Source organism: Tribolium castaneum, chromosome 2 (assembly GCF_031307605.1).
Source record: "Tribolium castaneum strain GA2 chromosome 2, icTriCast1.1, whole genome shotgun sequence".
Lineage (NCBI taxonomy): Eukaryota > Metazoa > Arthropoda > Insecta > Coleoptera > Tenebrionidae > Tribolium > Tribolium castaneum.
In genome coordinates, this window is record NC_087395.1 from 18,832,394 (window position 1) to 18,849,692 (window position 17,299).

At 29.6% G+C, this 17,299-nt stretch overlaps 1 protein-coding gene across 4 annotated transcripts in view; it reads right to left on the reverse strand.

Moving 5' to 3' along the window:
* The window catches only part of Traf4 (TNF-receptor-associated factor 4), a 62,688-nt gene that overhangs the window by 39,719 nt on the left and 5,670 nt on the right, over positions 1 to 17,299 (reverse strand). The window contains exon 1 of one of the 4 annotated variants that reach the window (XM_008197731.3): positions 15,151 to 15,623. The exons of 2 other annotated variants lie outside the window; for them this stretch is intronic. In XM_008197731.3, coding sequence (XP_008195953.2) covers positions 15,151 to 15,182 — 32 coding nt within the window. In that variant the 5' untranslated portion in view covers positions 15,183 to 15,623. Of the gene's footprint in view, positions 1 to 2,723; positions 2,765 to 15,150; positions 15,624 to 17,299 lie in introns of those variants that run through there. One more of the 4 variants, XM_064354753.1, reaches the window with a different exon arrangement.

Genomic DNA, 17,299 nt, shown 5'->3' on the forward strand with positions numbered 1-17,299 from the left:
AAAGTGCCCAAAATTTTTTGAACGTGACAGTAGTAATTTTTGTCTGATCTATTTTTACAGAAGCATTTAGTAAAATAACTTTTTCATACATATTTTTTAAAGCAATAAATAGTATGTACAAGGTGTGTTAAAATAATTTTCATTTAGTCGACTGAGTTGTGTATGTTTTTCTTATTTCTTAAAAATTAAATAACTTTAAAATTTCCTCTCTCATTTATCATATATAGGGGAGTTTTAACTCATACGGACAATTTAGGAAATTTGTCAAAGTATAACGAATACCTAAGTGTTCTAGTAAAAAAATTGAATCATCATTATTTTGATTAGGCTCTCTTTGGTGTAACTCAAAAAGTTAAAATTTCAATTTTGATCACGCATGCAGTAATAGGTTAAATGAAAAACAAGTTATATAAAATACTATTTGTTTTGACAAATATGGGGATTTATTCTGTAATAAAATTGTTAATCTTTAAGGGCCGTTAATTGTTGTTGATGTAGCAGTAATGAAAAAAAAATCAAGAACAGTTCTTTAAAAGTTTCCAAATATGCCTCACAATACAAAAAAATTGGGAAAAAATATAACATTTTTCAAAAAAAAAAATTAACAAAAACAAATGGAAAAGGAACTGTGCAAAATTATTTAGTATGAACTAAAACGTATGAAAATGATGGAAATAACTTTTATTCTATCGTAAACAATAAAATGGCATTTTATCTAGTGTCGAAATTTTACCGTCTAAAAAATATGGTTATTATTTTTCTGTTTGTAACATTTTTTTCATTGTTGAATGTTTTAACATTTATAATAAATTGTCTATCCAAATAACTCAGTAATTCAATTAAAATAATGGAGGATTGAGTAAAACTTTATATTGTACACTCCGATAAAATTCACCAACATCTTCTCAAACGTTTCAACTTCTCGGCCTACGGCTCAAGGTTGAAATTGCTCTCAAAGGTAAAATCAAATTTTATCGTCTTGGATAATAAATAAGTATAAACAGTTCAGTTAGTTTTTATTTTTTATTACTATCAAATTTATTGGATAAGGTAGAACCTCGGTATAAAATCAAATTTTATCGTCCTATATAAAATAAATAAGTATAAACAGTTCAGTTTATTTTTATTTTTCAATTATTTTCAAATTTATTGGATCATGTAGAACTTCGGTGAAAAAATAACTTTTACTTTTTTTAAAATCAAATTTTATCGTCTTGTCTAACAAATAAGTATAAATAGTTCGGTTAATTTTTATTTTTTAATTATTTTCAAATTTATTGGATCATGTAGGACTTCGGTAAAACAGTTTACTTTTACTTTTTTGCATTTTACTCAATATATCTGGTATAGATCATAGGTATAACTTTTTTTTCCATTGGCACTATCGAATCTCAAATTAAAAAAGCAGATGTTGACCCATAACACACTAGAAAATTTTTAAATTACATTGAATTAGCGGGATTAATTTAATTTATTAAGATGAATTATCGTATTGCAAAAAATATATATATATATATATTTTTTATATTTATATTTATATAATATATATATTTTTTTTATCGTATTGCAACCGTTTTCATCGAATTTTTTAGTATTAGTTGCAAACATTTTTTTCAACTCTCGTATACCTGTAAAAAAGTCAGAATATAAAACTCGTTTTGTAAATTATTTTAATTGACCAAATTTTTTAGTTTTTTGAAATTGTATTTTTGAAGCAGTTTTGATTTTATGAATTCAATGAGTTTTGTGGTGAGTCGACCCCATAAAGAAAAAATTTGTTCATGTACTGTAGTTTTGAACTACGGAAGACAATTTTAAACTCACGAGCCGCCACTGCTAGAGTCTTTTGTTGATTTTTTCCCCGATGCAAAGCAATCAAACGGCGTTTTTCCATTGAATGAGAAACAGGACCGTGAAATGGGATGAAGAGGTGCATCACGACACGTTTCCACCATTTGATTTAGTAGATTCCCACAGATAGGCGGCGAGACATAAAAGCTCCCATTTCGAATCCGAATACATCCGTTACCGCAAACGTGAAAACAATTACTCTTTGTTGCGAAAAACACGGAAACGCGCCAATTATTCAAATTCGAAGAAAGTTGGTAAAATGGTGGCAGGTCTGCCAACGTTATTGTGTCCGGAAACTGGGCGCGCTAAGGTCGTTGCCGCAATGGGAATTAAAAACCGGAAAGGAGGTGTCCAAACCGGAACACCCATCTTACGCATATTGATTATGGACAGGACAGCAGCCCGTGTTTACATTGACTATATTTGCCATGTTTTGGTCCTGATTTAGCTTAACTAGCCAAGCGTACGAATTTGAAAACACGTGCCAAGGCCTCCATAATGAACTCATCATCATCGTTGAAAGTGAAAAAACGACGAGAAATTTTTAATTAAACAATACCAGAGATGATAGTGAGATAAATTGTCACAATGACAATTTTTCTTGCGTGCAAGGAAGTGGATTTACTTTCGGTGAAAAGATAAAAATGGAAATTAAATTGCCGGGATTGTGGATGACATGCCGCGGATATTTTGTAAATTCTGGGAAAGTGTGGTCTTGTTTTTGTGGTATCATGCTTGCGGATGAACAACTTTATTTTCTTTGGTGAAACAATTTATTACAAGAATTAAGGATCGTGATTGATGCGCAAAGTTTAACTTTTTGTGCTTTTTTTTCTAATAAAAATTATTTCAAAAATGTTGGATTTATTTACCTATACACGCAATATCCGTTCCACATTGCTGTGAACAGTCAAGGTTAATTGTGCACAAACTCTTTGTGGATTCAGTGGCTAAGCAACTGGATCACCTAAACGAACAAAATGTAGTGTCACTGTTATTAATATTATCACCTAAAAATGGGCAAGCTATAAAATGAAAACAACCTAAGTAGATAGGATGTGCCGATTCAGATTCACTTCGTCTGCGCATGCGCCATTTTAGGGATTCCCAGGGCCAAACGTGGAAATCCCCTGTTGTTGATGCTATTTTTGGATTAGGATGTCATGGCGTGTCTTTGTATGCGCATGCGTTGCTTTGGGGAATCCCACATTGAAAATTATGTGATTTCCCTAATATCATTGTTTTTTTTAAACATGACGTCATCACTAAGTTTAAATTATGATGTCACAGTTATATTTGGATCGATAAGTCATTGCTATTCTTAGATTATAACTTGTAAAATATCTGTCTATTTTATAAATGCGTCTAAAATGAAATATTTTATTCAGTCTTGATATTTTTTACCTATTAGTATCATTTAATCTGGTTTAAACAGTTCACGTTTTAAACTAAAACTATTTTTATTTTCTAAGTAGAAACTTAAAATTAAAAACCTAGTAAATTGTAATAAGCTAATAAGTAATAATTAGTACCTACTACGTAAGTAATATCAATAATAACAGATTACTTGAAAATGAACCGAGTTGGTTCAACACGTCAACAAAGTAATTATAAAAACGCATTTTGCCAAGTTATTAATATACCCATTAGTAGATCAATAGTTGTTACAACAAAAATAGCAAATTTAAAGCCGATTTACAAAACCGTCATTAATTTAATCCGCAATTATATGCGTGATTAACTGATCACAAGACCAAATTGAAGCAGTTTGATTGGTCTATTCGCCCCTTAACTTATTTAATAATTTAATTTAATTTAGTAAAAAACCATAAATATTAATATACAGACTGATCCAAAATTATGACACAAAATTCATACAGAGTTGGGCAAAAGTATGAAACTAAACGTTTTGTGCCTAAACTATGTATACCTTACGAAAAAACGAATTAGTACATCAATTTACCAACAACTTTAAAAATGTTATCATTTGTCACGATTTTTTTTTCTAAATTCCTTTTAGTTTTCGCGTTATTCAAAAATTTTTTTTTTAATTACAAGCCCTTTGGTCTTGATATTTTAGTGACATTTGTGATGTCATTCGTTTTTGTGTTGTGACGTCATTATTATTTTTTAATGATAACATTTTTGTTCACTTTGTTTTTTTCGGTAACAAGAAAATAAAAAAAATTAGAAATTAAAATATAAATTTAAGAAAATACAAAAAATATTGACAAGTAAGTAGACGTAATAAGCTTTATCTTTTTGTTTTTGACTTAGTTTATATGCGGCAAATGGCTTTAATAAATTCTTTTATATAATTAGCTTAAAAGATTTAATATGACACCTTATTCTTCAAACCTTCACCTTATTCAAAAAAATAAAAAAAACAAAAAACAATCACCCCTTATATAATAAAGCAAAAACGAAAAGATAACTTTCTGAATAACCTCAACAGCTTTTATAACATTTTTAATTTATTTCTTTTTGTTTCATTTTTTTGAGTTTTTCTATACCTACTAGAAAGATAAAAATGTATACTATCTAAAATATTAATAAAAAATGTCATTTATTAATTAAAAAAATTAAAAATGACGTCATTATTCAAACACGAATGACGTCAGAAATGTCATTAAAATGTAGCATTTAAAAAAATAAAATCAACCTCTTTGAGTTTTTTTTAAATAACTCATAACAAAAATATGAATGTAGTGTTTAGTTTTTTGTTCAGTCTGTATATTAAAATTTTATTTAAAATAAAAAACATAAACACTATTACGCGAAGATTTATGTGATATTGCAGTTGTGATTATCTCGTGTGTTAGCCTGTTTTCTAGTCAAAAACATAAGTATAATTTAATTGAAAATGACATTTCTTTGCCTAGTTTATTAGATTAACTCACTTATTATTTAACAATGACGTAAACGACAAAACTAGATTAAAATTGATGATTATGATTTTATAACCTAGTTTGGTTTACTAATATATTAAATTACTTTTTGAGTTAAGAGCTGTAAAATTCACTTCCAAGTTTCAATTTAGGCCAAAAAGAATATTAGTTGACTCCTTTATAGGTAAAAATCGAATATTTTTTTCAAACTTTTGCAAAAAAAAACAAAGGATCATTAAGATAATAATTAGTCCAAAATCATAGTTTTTGTTATTTTTACATTTTAAACACATTTTCAATTAACTCGACATTTTCGTAAAATTTTGATCAAAATTGTCGAGAAATTAAAACTTAAAATTGAGCATTTTTTTAAATTTGATCTTAATATTAATGAAAGTAGATAATTCACTTCTGCATTGTTTGGACGTTTTTTAGGGTAAAGCACTTGTAGCAGCAAACTTTTTTTTAACTTTTTTAACTTTTAAGCGCTTAACTACATCAAAAATTACGTTATTTTGAGTTTACACTTAGACAAAAAATTTCAATAAAGTGTTTTTTTTTCTTTTTTTGAAAAGTATAAACATATTTTTAAATTAAAAAAATTACTTGTGCCACAAAATTTTGTTGGAATAAGTATTCCGAAAGTTCACTAATAAAAGTCGTCATTGTAATACCTTTCTCGGACGATTTTTCAAATTTTCATTAAAATCTTTTTAATATTCGTATAATTTCGTTAAAATATGCCACAAGCTTACAAATAAATTTCGTTAGGATAACCTTGTTTTAAAGCCAAAAACTCATTTACAAGTACTTTGCAAAATTTTGTAAAAATTTCCAGGTTTGACCTGCTTAGGGTAATTTACCTCGTAAAAACTAAATTGTTTTTAAACTTTCTAATCAATTGGTACTTCATTTACGGAGCCGCCACTGCAGAAAATTGCAGAGACCGGTTCGAGAGGAAGTTCAAATAGCAATTTAACTGGCGTTAAAATTAGTCAACTTGATAAGAAATAGGTTAAGGTGATTTTTCATTGTAAATTTCAATGACTTAATCAAGAGCTAATTTAACTGTTTTCGTTGCTATTAACAATAAAGCATATCCGTCCGGTTTCGCATTAGCATAGATGCTTGTGATAAAAAAACAAGAGGAGATAACTGTCCAATGCAAAAATATTTATGATGAATTAATTAAAACTTAATCTATTCAAGGTTGTTTTCGAACAGAAAATTGTTTTAATTGCAATTGCAACAGTAACGCGTTCACAGCTGCATTGAAAATAACAAACACAAAGGAGATTATTACAACAATTTTATGATTTATTATGATACGGTTTAATGAAGGAAATTACATTAAAACAAAGTATTACTTACTATTCATATCACTCTTGTGAATGAGTGCTTTTCAAGGTTTTATCAGCTTTAATTTGTTTTTAAATTGTTTCAACGGTCCTTAATTACTTTTATTTATTGTTGTGGTAACAAGTTCAATCACCAGGTGGAGACTATCTCTAAATATGAAAGTTTCGACTCTGGAATGCTCGGACTGTATTTTTTCATAGCTAATGTATGCTAAAACGCGGCTAAAGAACTTTTTTCAGAAAGCTATTAAACAAATTAGGAAAATAATTAGAGAATTCAAAATGTGGCACTTAATTAGCGCTAATTAAAAAAATATCTGCCGCAATAAAGCCATTTCGCACCATTTCATTATTTCTAATAAAATGTAATTTAAAACAGAAGAAATTAAATAAAATACGATGAGGTGAATAAATTAAAAAAAAAAGATTTATTTTACTTAGTTTTAATTCTTGCATTTATTGAATTTTTAAATTTCAGTTGTAGTATTATTCTTAGTTCCGGGAGCGAACGTCGCGAAATTATGCCGTTTTGTCGCAATGTATATAATTTCGAGTCCATTGCATGCCGAGATAAAAAATAAATTCTCCGCAGAGTTGTTTTACCTCTGGCATTGCATTGCTGCATTTACCCAAAATGTAAAATTCTCTTTTCCACACACATCTGTAATTTACCTCAAGCGAGTAATTATATAGAATTTGTATGTGGTCAAAAACCTGAGATAAAACATTTTCTTTTTGGCAATAGTACATTTCGCGGTCGGTTGACATATTGCAGTCGCGAGATGACGTTGAATATTATACTGTAACATTCTTCACTAATTGCCGTATTAAAAACATCACTGTGGGAAGGAATTTGAAGAATGTACAAGACCATTGTTTAAAATGAAGTCAACCGTAATGGCCGGAAGAGTTGAAGATGGCGACGGGGTTGCTTGTAACAGGAAATTAATACACGCTTTAATCGAGAGATTTTTACACGGTTCTCGATAAACATGTGGGGAAGTAAACCGAAAGCTGAGCCTTAACTGTGCTTTTTGTCTGGACAGCGAAAGCTAATCAATGAAATGCCATTTATTTAATCTTGAGCTAAGACTGTTTACCAGTGTGTTAAAATCAAAATATGCTTTCACGAAAAATGAACGAAAGAAAATTGGATCAAATCTTTGTATTGCTCGCTCCTACAATGCTATTATATTATCTAAGATGTTATTTATTATAATAGAAAATGTGGATAAGTGTTATAACATACATCTGGATACCTGGAAGCAGTAAACTTAAATACATAAAAAATTAAATAAACCAAAATTTCCATTGTTTATTGAAGCGAGATGAAGAAAAAAAATAGATTTGAATAAATTATTGTTTATTTATATTTCTTTCCGCAGTCAAAAGACCTTAAAATACTAGATTCACGAAATCACGTTAATTTTTTTAAGCTGTGCCCAGATTATTCGAAAGAAAATTAACAAGAGTAAGTTCTATGAGAGAAAAGTCTTGTTTTCTTATCAGACAAAACGTGTTTGTAATAAGTTTTCAGTGAAAATTATAAAAATGTGTTCAGGAAATCATTGTAACATACAGCGTGCTCAAAAATTGACGCACCAACTCAATGGTGTGTGGAAGAGAACTGGTTACATATAAAAGTAAAAATAGTAAAAAAATTCTTTGTATTAAAGTGATTGATAAATAACGGATTTTAGATAAATGATATGTGGCAACGTTGTCTAACAGTCATGATCGCAATAGAATTTGATCAACAATAAAAATAGATTATTTTTGAAACGGTTTCCTAGGAAATAATTCCCAGTGTTGGCACATCTGCACATTGTGATTTTTTTGATAAATTTTAATTTTTTAAATTAAAGAAACTGCTAGAGTCTGATAGAAAATTTAAAAATAATTATTCAGCGTTTTGTTAGGGAACGATTACTTAGTGTGAACATTAATAAATAATGAAAACTAAAAAGCTAACACAATAAGTTTGTAGCTTTTTTAAAATATGACTTTAGGAATTATTTCAACATTTTTCCCGTAATCTGCACATGCTTCTCAATGACGTACCACTAAGTTGGTGCGCCAGTTTTTGAGCACCCTGTATAAAATTTGATTGACTGGAGTGATCATAATAAAAAAAGAAAACGTTTTGTTTTCTGACAGTCCATAGCCCTGTCTATCGACTTTCTGTAACAGATTGTTATTTGAGGTTTTTTAGCATGACGCTGTTTTTATTTTTTCTTGATAATTGCGTTTTTGGATTGTTGGAATTACTGTAAGGTTAGGTTTCACAAGCTTTTCCTATACCTAAATTTAGTCGTTTACAAGATATTTTGGGTTTATATTTTTTTTAGATTTGCAACTTCCAATTCAAAAATCGAATACTCGTCATTTAAAAAACATTGAAATCGTATTCAGCTCACTTGAAAGAGAAAGTTTAGATCTTTCTTTTGGTGTTTTCTTTCTAAAAAAAAAATTGTAAACCCAAAATTTATATTTTTTGTTAATTAAATGCACTACTTTCGTTGTGATAGAAACAAACAATTTAAACAACTTAAAACAACAACGAAAATGATAGCTAGGGATATAAAATAATACAAACTAATTGTTATAAAACACTGACCGGCTCGTTTACACAAAAGAAAGGAGGAAAACAGTGAATGTCATAAATAAGAATTTTGCAAAATGTTATAATTATAGAAAAATTTCATTGGTAAAATTAACATACTTTTTTCTGATACAGCCTGTGTTGTTGCTAAGGCCCTCAAAAAGTTACGATATTTTTATGATGCATTTTGAACGTAAACTTTTTTGTAAAAAAATAAATCAGTCGAATTTTTAACGGGTAGGAATAAAGCAATCAGTAATAAATTTTGATCAGTACAAAATAATAAATGAGCAGTATTTAGTTAATTACTGCACAGGAAAAAACTAGAAGTGATCGGTATAATATAATATTTTGCACAGTAAAAAAATGAAATAACAAGTAAACCACTACAGTATTTTATTAAATTTTTTTTATTAACCCCAAATTAAATTTTAATTCGCTTTCTGTAAACTGACCATTAAAACATCAAGGGCCGGTTTAGAGAAACCTTTGTTAAAATTTAATTCGTTGTTAAAAGTTGAACAAATCACATTTGTTCAGTTTGGTCACGTGATCAGTTAATCACGCATTTAGTTGCGAATTAAATTAATGACGCTTCTATAAACCGGTTCTTAACATTTTAGGTTTTTAGAAATACAATTTAATCATTTAGGTTTTCCATTTAGTTCATTTAGTTATTCAAATTTTAACTTCTTACGAAATATAATTTTCTACAACTTTGTTTCTTCCATTTTTTTAACCCTGACATTTGCAGCGTTTAGAAAAATGTAAAACGTCCAAATTTAAAATATTTAAAGGGTAGTAATAAAGCGATCAGTAATAAATTCAATTTTAATCAGTAAAAAATAATAAATGATCAGTATTTAATTCATTTTTGCACAGTAAAAAATTTAAATGACAAATGAACCACGCACAGTATTTTATTAAAATTTGCCCATTAAAAAAATCGTATTTGCACAGTTTAAATAATAAACGCTTCGCCCCAGCGAACTAAAACGAAACACACCCCACGAACAATTAAACTCGAAAACGTAGAACTCGAAATGTGATATTCTAGACACACTAGTTTTGAAATGCTACGCATTTATTATTTTTACTTTGCATTTATTATTTTACTGTGCATTTATTATGTTTACTATGCATGTATTATTTTACTGTGCATTTATTATTTTTACTGTGGATTTTTAATGAAAAAATACTTGTCGTTTAAATCAAATACTGTGCATTTAATTTCTTCTCATTTTTAACCCATTTAAACTCGGTTAGAAATATTTACAATGAGGTATGAACTGACCTGTGAGGTAATGATTCAATTTAGGAACAATATTGTATTAATTATTATTAACAGTAATTATTATTATAGTATTAATTATTATTAATAAAGAAACTACTTTGTTTCTAACTTTTCTTAAAAATTTCTTAAAGCTCCTGTTCAGACGTTCTCATGTAAAAATGATTTTTACCAATGTCTTAGTGGCAAGAGGGCAAAAGTAATTTAAGTCTAAGTTGTGTCCATGTTCACCTGTATCTTCCGACAAATCTGTAACATTGGATCTTATAATATTAATTACGTCTGCTTTAATTAACCACTAAACAGATCCTGACACATAATATTCAATAATTTTCTCAATATGGTGAAATGTGATCTGACTGTTCCCCTTTCATGCTACATTTCAAACCGTTTTTCATTACTTCTCGTTACAGCATTACATCCCAAACCCATTACAGGCGTCACATGCAACTTCTCCCAAGTGTATTAACCAACATCTATTATTCGTCCACATTTTTAACTGGAACAAGGTGCAATCGCGTAATGGAAAGTGTATGAATTAGCTCTTTAAGTCTTGATTTAATTAAACCATTCACTAAATAGCTCGCATTACGTAATTTTTTCACAAACACTCTTAAAAAAATGTTTTATTTATAATTTGTGAAGCTTTAAACTCAGTTACGAGCGTTTAATTAGTTTCCCATTTCCGGATTAGCATACAGTGCGTTCAGTTACAAAATACTTGGTTGCCACACCTGTCACCCTTTCGGTCAGCAACACTCTGTGCAGAAGACGTGAGGGCGGAAACATCTAAGAGGAGCAGCTGGCGGTCGCGTGACCACATGTATTACCCTCCAAACCACACGTGTGTGATATTTCACATTTGTTTCGAATTAAAATACAGTCTGGGGCATTCGCGAAATTCCCCGTCTGGTTTTGATTTTTGTGTGATGATAAAGTCGAAGGTCTGGATTGAAACCTTAAGGTACCGGATGAAGGCCGAAATTGTGGCCAGAAAGTGTATGTCCGTCCAACAGCTGCCTCGACATGTGTAGAGGTGAATTCCTTTTCGCCAGGTGCCCACAATCCAGAAAGGTCGGAGCGTGGCACTGGCTCCGTATTTGTAGTAAACTTTTAAATAATCGGCAGCTGCCGGTGCAAATAAGAATGCGAGGCTCCAGAGATGGGGAAAAATGCAAAATTGGCGCCGGATCTAACGGTGGGAAGCAGGAAGATAACTAGAGCTATTTACTCTTCGACACAGTTATGGGTCTTAAAAGTCAAACTGAAAATAAATCTCAAATAAAGCTTTCTGTGGAGACATGAGTGCCGGCCTGTCGGACTTCACCTGAGACAAATCCGTTATTTTGATATACACTGTCCAACTGTTCAACAAGTTTCCACTTTTTTCTTTCCTTTAGGTGAAAAAAGGTGTATGATGACTTAGGGGTGCTGATTGCAAAATTGAAACTCGTTTGTATTTTTATTGAAAGGCTTTGAGCAAAATTTTCAAAATATTTTTATTAGCACTGTCTTGTTCAGAGTGCCTAATGTCAGACCCACCCAGTGAATTCTCGAATATTTATTACTGTACCTAAAATTAACCTAACCTTCTTTACTTCAGTGCTTGAGACACTGAGACAAAGCAATAAGACATTTAAATTGTCTTTCTAAAAACATAAACATTTAAGTGTCTTTTACAGATTACAAAAAACTTTAAATGTAAAAAAATCAAGCATTATTTCAGCCAAAAACTAGTCAAATCAAAATCAAAGCAAAAGTGCAATCAAATATACCTCTTCATGAAAAAGCACCAATTTCAGTATGAGCGGATCCAGGGAAAAACTTTAATTTTACTTTTCCAATAAATAATTTAAATAATAACATTAGAATGAACATTTATTAATAAATTAATTAATAATAAAATTCTCGAAAAGTGGTATTTTATGTTTAAAAGTTCGTTTTATGTTTTACGTTTTAATTTTTATTAATTAAACTTACTTAAAAAAAACTGTGTAAACATTCCCTGTTGTAGTTTTTTTTATAATTATTACTTAAAAACAGAGTGTGTTTTTGTAAATGAAATCCAAATGTTTCAAGAACTTAGCAAAATCTTCTAGTAAAACATTATGATTAACCAATATGTACACTATCGAACAAAAGTAAAGCAAGTTTTGGTATAAAATTAAATATTTTAGAATTTGAAATCCCAATGGTGATCACGGAATCCAGGAATCATTTATTTCAAAACCCTATAATAGGCTGCTATTATAGGCGATATAACATTAATTTTAAATGCCAAATAAATTAGTTTAAAACAATTCATGTAAACAGTGCTTTTATTAGCGCGGCAAAATTAAAGCAATTTTTTCATTTAGTGTAAAAAATGTCTTCAGTTAAAGTAAATTTAAAGAAAAATAACAAGTGTTCAATAATTGTTCTGGTCAGATCGCTTATGTGTGGCAATTGTCACAAAAAACGTATGTCTCGGTTAACATTACAAAACAATGACAGATGACAGCTGTCAGTGTCAGGCCAAAAATTCACACGTTAAACTGAGCTTGCAGAGTAAATTCTTGAACGTCTGCATGATTTGCAATGTGATTTTTATCAAAAACTCCTAAATGCAAAAATAAGACAACATTTAGACAGTTCACAGCAAACCATATGAACGTATCACGCAACCTACGTTCATGCTAGAAAGAGAAAACCACAGCAAACCACGACCAGGACAATTATTGAACACTTGTTACTTTTTTCAATTCAATCGAGAATACATGGGAAGAGGTTTTTCGTCGAACTCGGATTCGTACCTCGAACTTCCCTAAGAAGCAATCATTGATTGATATAAAATCAAGTTTAAGCAAATCTCTCAATTAATACCACTAAAAATTTTATCGTTGTCAATGCAAATAATAGTTATCCCATTAATTATTAAGTTAATTCTTTCATAATGTAAATTTTTTTATTCCTCGACATTGTCAAAATTTACGTTTTTTCTCCTGTATAAAGACGTTTTGAAAACTGTCTGACATTTCTTTAATATGAAACCTCATATTATTTTTAACAGATGTAAAGCAATTTTAAGCCTTGTTGAGTCTAATTCGAAGAGTAAAATGTCGTATTCAACTTGTTTTCGTATAAATCGGTTTATTTATTTCACCTCGTGGACGATAATTGATAAACCACTCGTTTTTACTCGTGGTTTAATATTCCACTCGTAAAATAAAAAGTCCGATTTACACTCAAACTCGTTAAATGAATAACTGTTACGTAAAGAAAGTAAAGTAAAAATCTATTTTTATAAAGTTGGTTTACTTTTGTCGCACATAATTTTGCTCAATTTCAAAAAGTAAAATATTTCTTTATTTTAATTTAAAAATAATGATCACCGATGCTAACAATTTTTTTTATTTTACAAATGATACTAAAACAAGAGAAAATACAATTGGGCCGGTAATTAAAAGACCTAAAAGGTGTGTCAAAAGATGCGGATACGCTCTTGAGAGTAGATACTAGTGGCCTTATTCACCGCTAAAAAAATAATAAAAAAAATCATTACCCCTTATTTAAGATGGAATAGCTCATAAAAGTTGCAAAAAATGCATACTTTAATGTAAAATTGTAGAAAAAGCAGACCTTGTAACTTTGTTTTTAATGATTTATTTTAATGTTTACTAGATTTATTATCTAATTTTATCAAAAAGAATTGTAGGAAAACATTTCCTTTGGTTTTTAAAATGAGTAAAAAACACCAGTTTAAAAGTGTAGCAACATTTGGCAACATTTAGTGGATACTCTTGGTTAATGTTTTTTAAAACGAATAAAAATAAATGTACTTGTACGGTGTTGCCATTTTTTGTTTTTGATTTCAGCCAAATGAAAGGTTTTGTAATTTTTTTAATCGAAAATAGTGTTCTATATAGCTTTATCTAGCTACTCTTGAGAGCCTATCCACGACTTTTCACACACTCGATATAATAAGATTTTTTTTAAAGTTGCTTTACTTTTGTCCTATAGTGTATATCCCAAACAAGCACAAAATTAGTGTTTTATTAAAAAAAATATCTATGTAAATTTGCATTGTAACATTTATTGGTTAAAAAATTTTTTGGGCTAAAAATTTAAACAAATTTATTTAAAAGTTTTAACATAATAAAAATTTTTGGAGGGCTCCCCCTAAATTAATTTTTGAATCCCCACTTGCTATTACGTTGTTTTGAAACGAATATACCAAGTTTAAAAGGCAAAATCGAAAAAAAAAAAGAATTCACTTAACCTTGCCTAACTTTTTGTTTAACTATTCTTATATCCTGGTCAGAGATGGACCACATAGGCTTACTGCTTTTTATTGGCGACTAAAACGAAAGGAAATACTCGAACAAGCTATTCATTACGCGATCAGGATATTATAAGTTTAGTGTTTAACTCATTGTTTTAACTTCTTGATAATAAGAAACTAATTAAAAATATAATTAAGTGGAAACATACAAACACAAAATATTGATACCATGTATTTCGCTAGACAAGAGATAGAGTCTAGATCATCTGATATTCTGGTCTAGTCAAAAAGAGGGTTCCGGTTTTTAAAATAATGTCCGATTATATCTGCTTGACATTATTCTATGCTGACCAGCAGTGTTTAGGAAATAACGGCTCTACTTTTGAATGCATCGGACAGTTGGCACAAATCAATGAAGTTTTGCTGGTTTTGGCTCCCTTGGGAAGTAAACAACTGGTCTCAATAAAAAATAAAATAGGCGAACAATTTTTATTTCATATAAATAACTTTCATTTCCATGTCGGAACAATATTTTTTTAACGTAGGTATTATTTTTTTTTCAATGTGACGACTCGTGTCCGTAGACTCAATTAGTCTTCATAACCATTTAATAACTCTTGGGTACACTTTCTAAATAGTTATGTTAATGGTGGGTAAAATGTATAATCTTTGTTTCCTTATTAGACTCACTCCAACTTTGTAATAACGAGTTACTGTAGTTTATATCTTTTTATTTTTACAACGTATGTTATGGGTCAACACCATAAATGAGTAATTGACAACTCAGGCCACGTCCAGTTAATGTATCTTTTCTAATAAACAAAATATTTAACTGTAAATCAGCGACAAGCCATAGCTTCGAGTATTTCTCGCACGAATGTCAAAATTATCAAACTCACCTATAAATGTTAAAGTACAGCGGTATTTCCATTGTGTTTACAGTTACATCAAAAACCAGGAAATAGTCCTTAAAATCAACAATCCCACAGCACAATATCACTTTTCTCCGTTTCACATTATCACAACTAATTTTTAAAATGACTCTACGTCCGTAAATAACTCTTATCTCGCAGTTGGCCTTTACAGAAATAAATGTGCTACTGTTGAAGAACCCTCCAAATGTTCACACACGGCGTCCTCAGCAAATCTCAGATAAATCGATCCGAATTCTGGCATATGGCAAAAGCGTTGCTTAATTTTAATAATAATCGGTAGAGCACAGGTGAAATTATCCGAGTGGAGAGCCTCAATAAACGAGAACAGTTACCGTAAAGTGGAACGAGATGTTAATCGTATTTTTTTAAGATTTTTATGCTAATAAACACGCACTTTTGCACCTGGAAACGCCTTGGACACCACGAAAAGTGAAAATTTGCTGATTGGCACTACAACAATCTGGATTTTTTGATTTTTTATTTTTGAAACGGTTAAAGCACGAACACGCTGTTTATGGAGTCGTGTTACAGATAATTCTGTCACATGTTACTCTAGGAAATAATTTAAATTATTATTAATAAAACGGTATAAATTTGCATTTGAAGTGTTTGTCGTACCACGCATTGCTGCCTTTCATTTTTGTGTTTACAATTAGATAATTAAATAGTTTGAACATAGTTGTAAGGGTAATTATCAATAATAGTAGCAATTAATTTTCATTTATTGAGTTATTATTAGAGATCTTAATTAAAATAGTCGGAATCCTGCAAAGCTTGAGTGGGTGGTTTCACAACACGAGGATAATTAAAGTAGATATCAGTTTTTACCACAAGAAGTATTAAAAAGTTTCTTATAAAATAATATGTTTGAACAAGGAATATAAAAAAAAAGAACTTGAGTGGCACCTTCACCATTGCATTTAATTTTTGACTTAGGCTGTTCTTTTTCAAAATAATAAATTTTGTTGATTCTAAATTTGTTACTAGGGTCCAGTGGTCCCAGTTATAAAACAAATGGCTTTCTCTGTACAGAAAGTACTTGAAAACAATTTCACAGAAGACTGGAGCATCATGGCGCCCATATAAAATAAATAGTGTCTATCAAAACTTCAAAATGCATAACTACATAAAAAATAATGTACAGTGGGAGACACGAAATCTTGGATGCCTATGACATTTCGTCATGACAGAAGTGTCCAAAATTTCGTATCCGCTGCTGTACCTAAGTATGAACAAAACCTATTTTAGATACTGAACGTTTTTTAATTAAATTATATTATTTGTTTTCTTAAAAAATTGAGTGTTTTCTAAATACGAAAGTTTTTTGTTTTCTTATTGTTTTTCATTTTTTATTTTTAAATAGTAATCAATAAGTAACTAAAAAAAATCACAAAAATAGATTCTGCTATTTCTATTTAGAAAGTTTTAATTTTTAATTATTAGTCTCCGTCAAAAACAACCTGCAAAATAAAATGTTCCTGCTCTTGTTTATAGGTAATGCAGTAGTTCCTAGTTCTAAGAACAATGAAATAAAAAGTATTTTAATAATAGTAAGAAAATGACAAACAAAGAAATATTATTAGTGGCATAGGTATTTAAATTATTAATAGCAAGAGTACTAGAAGGTATTGCACTTGTTTTCGAAAACTGTAGTTACTAAAAAACTTTTTATAATTTATGCATCCTTCCATATTTTTATAAAGTTGCGAATATGTTTGAATATACCAATTTTTAATATTTTTGCTCATGTTGTTTCTGTCTTTTTTTTCTTTTTGTGAACTAGCTCAATTCAAATTAATTAAAAACAATTTGGGATCAAGACAGTCTAACATTTGAAGCACTTTGATTTTTAATCCGCTGCACTAAATTTATCAGTTATATAAGCCAGCTAAGTTTCAGCCTCCTAGTATTTACTATTTATTCCTCTGTGCAGTCACGATTAAAAAATGACCCCTACTAATCGGACAGGTTATCAAAAATGACGGTAATGACATGATACAATAAAACCTCTCAACAACGGACACCAGTGGAGAATCTTTAATTTCAACATAAACACAGATTTTAACGTCAGGTTAAATTTAAAACAGCAGCAAAAATGTATTTTACAACAAAT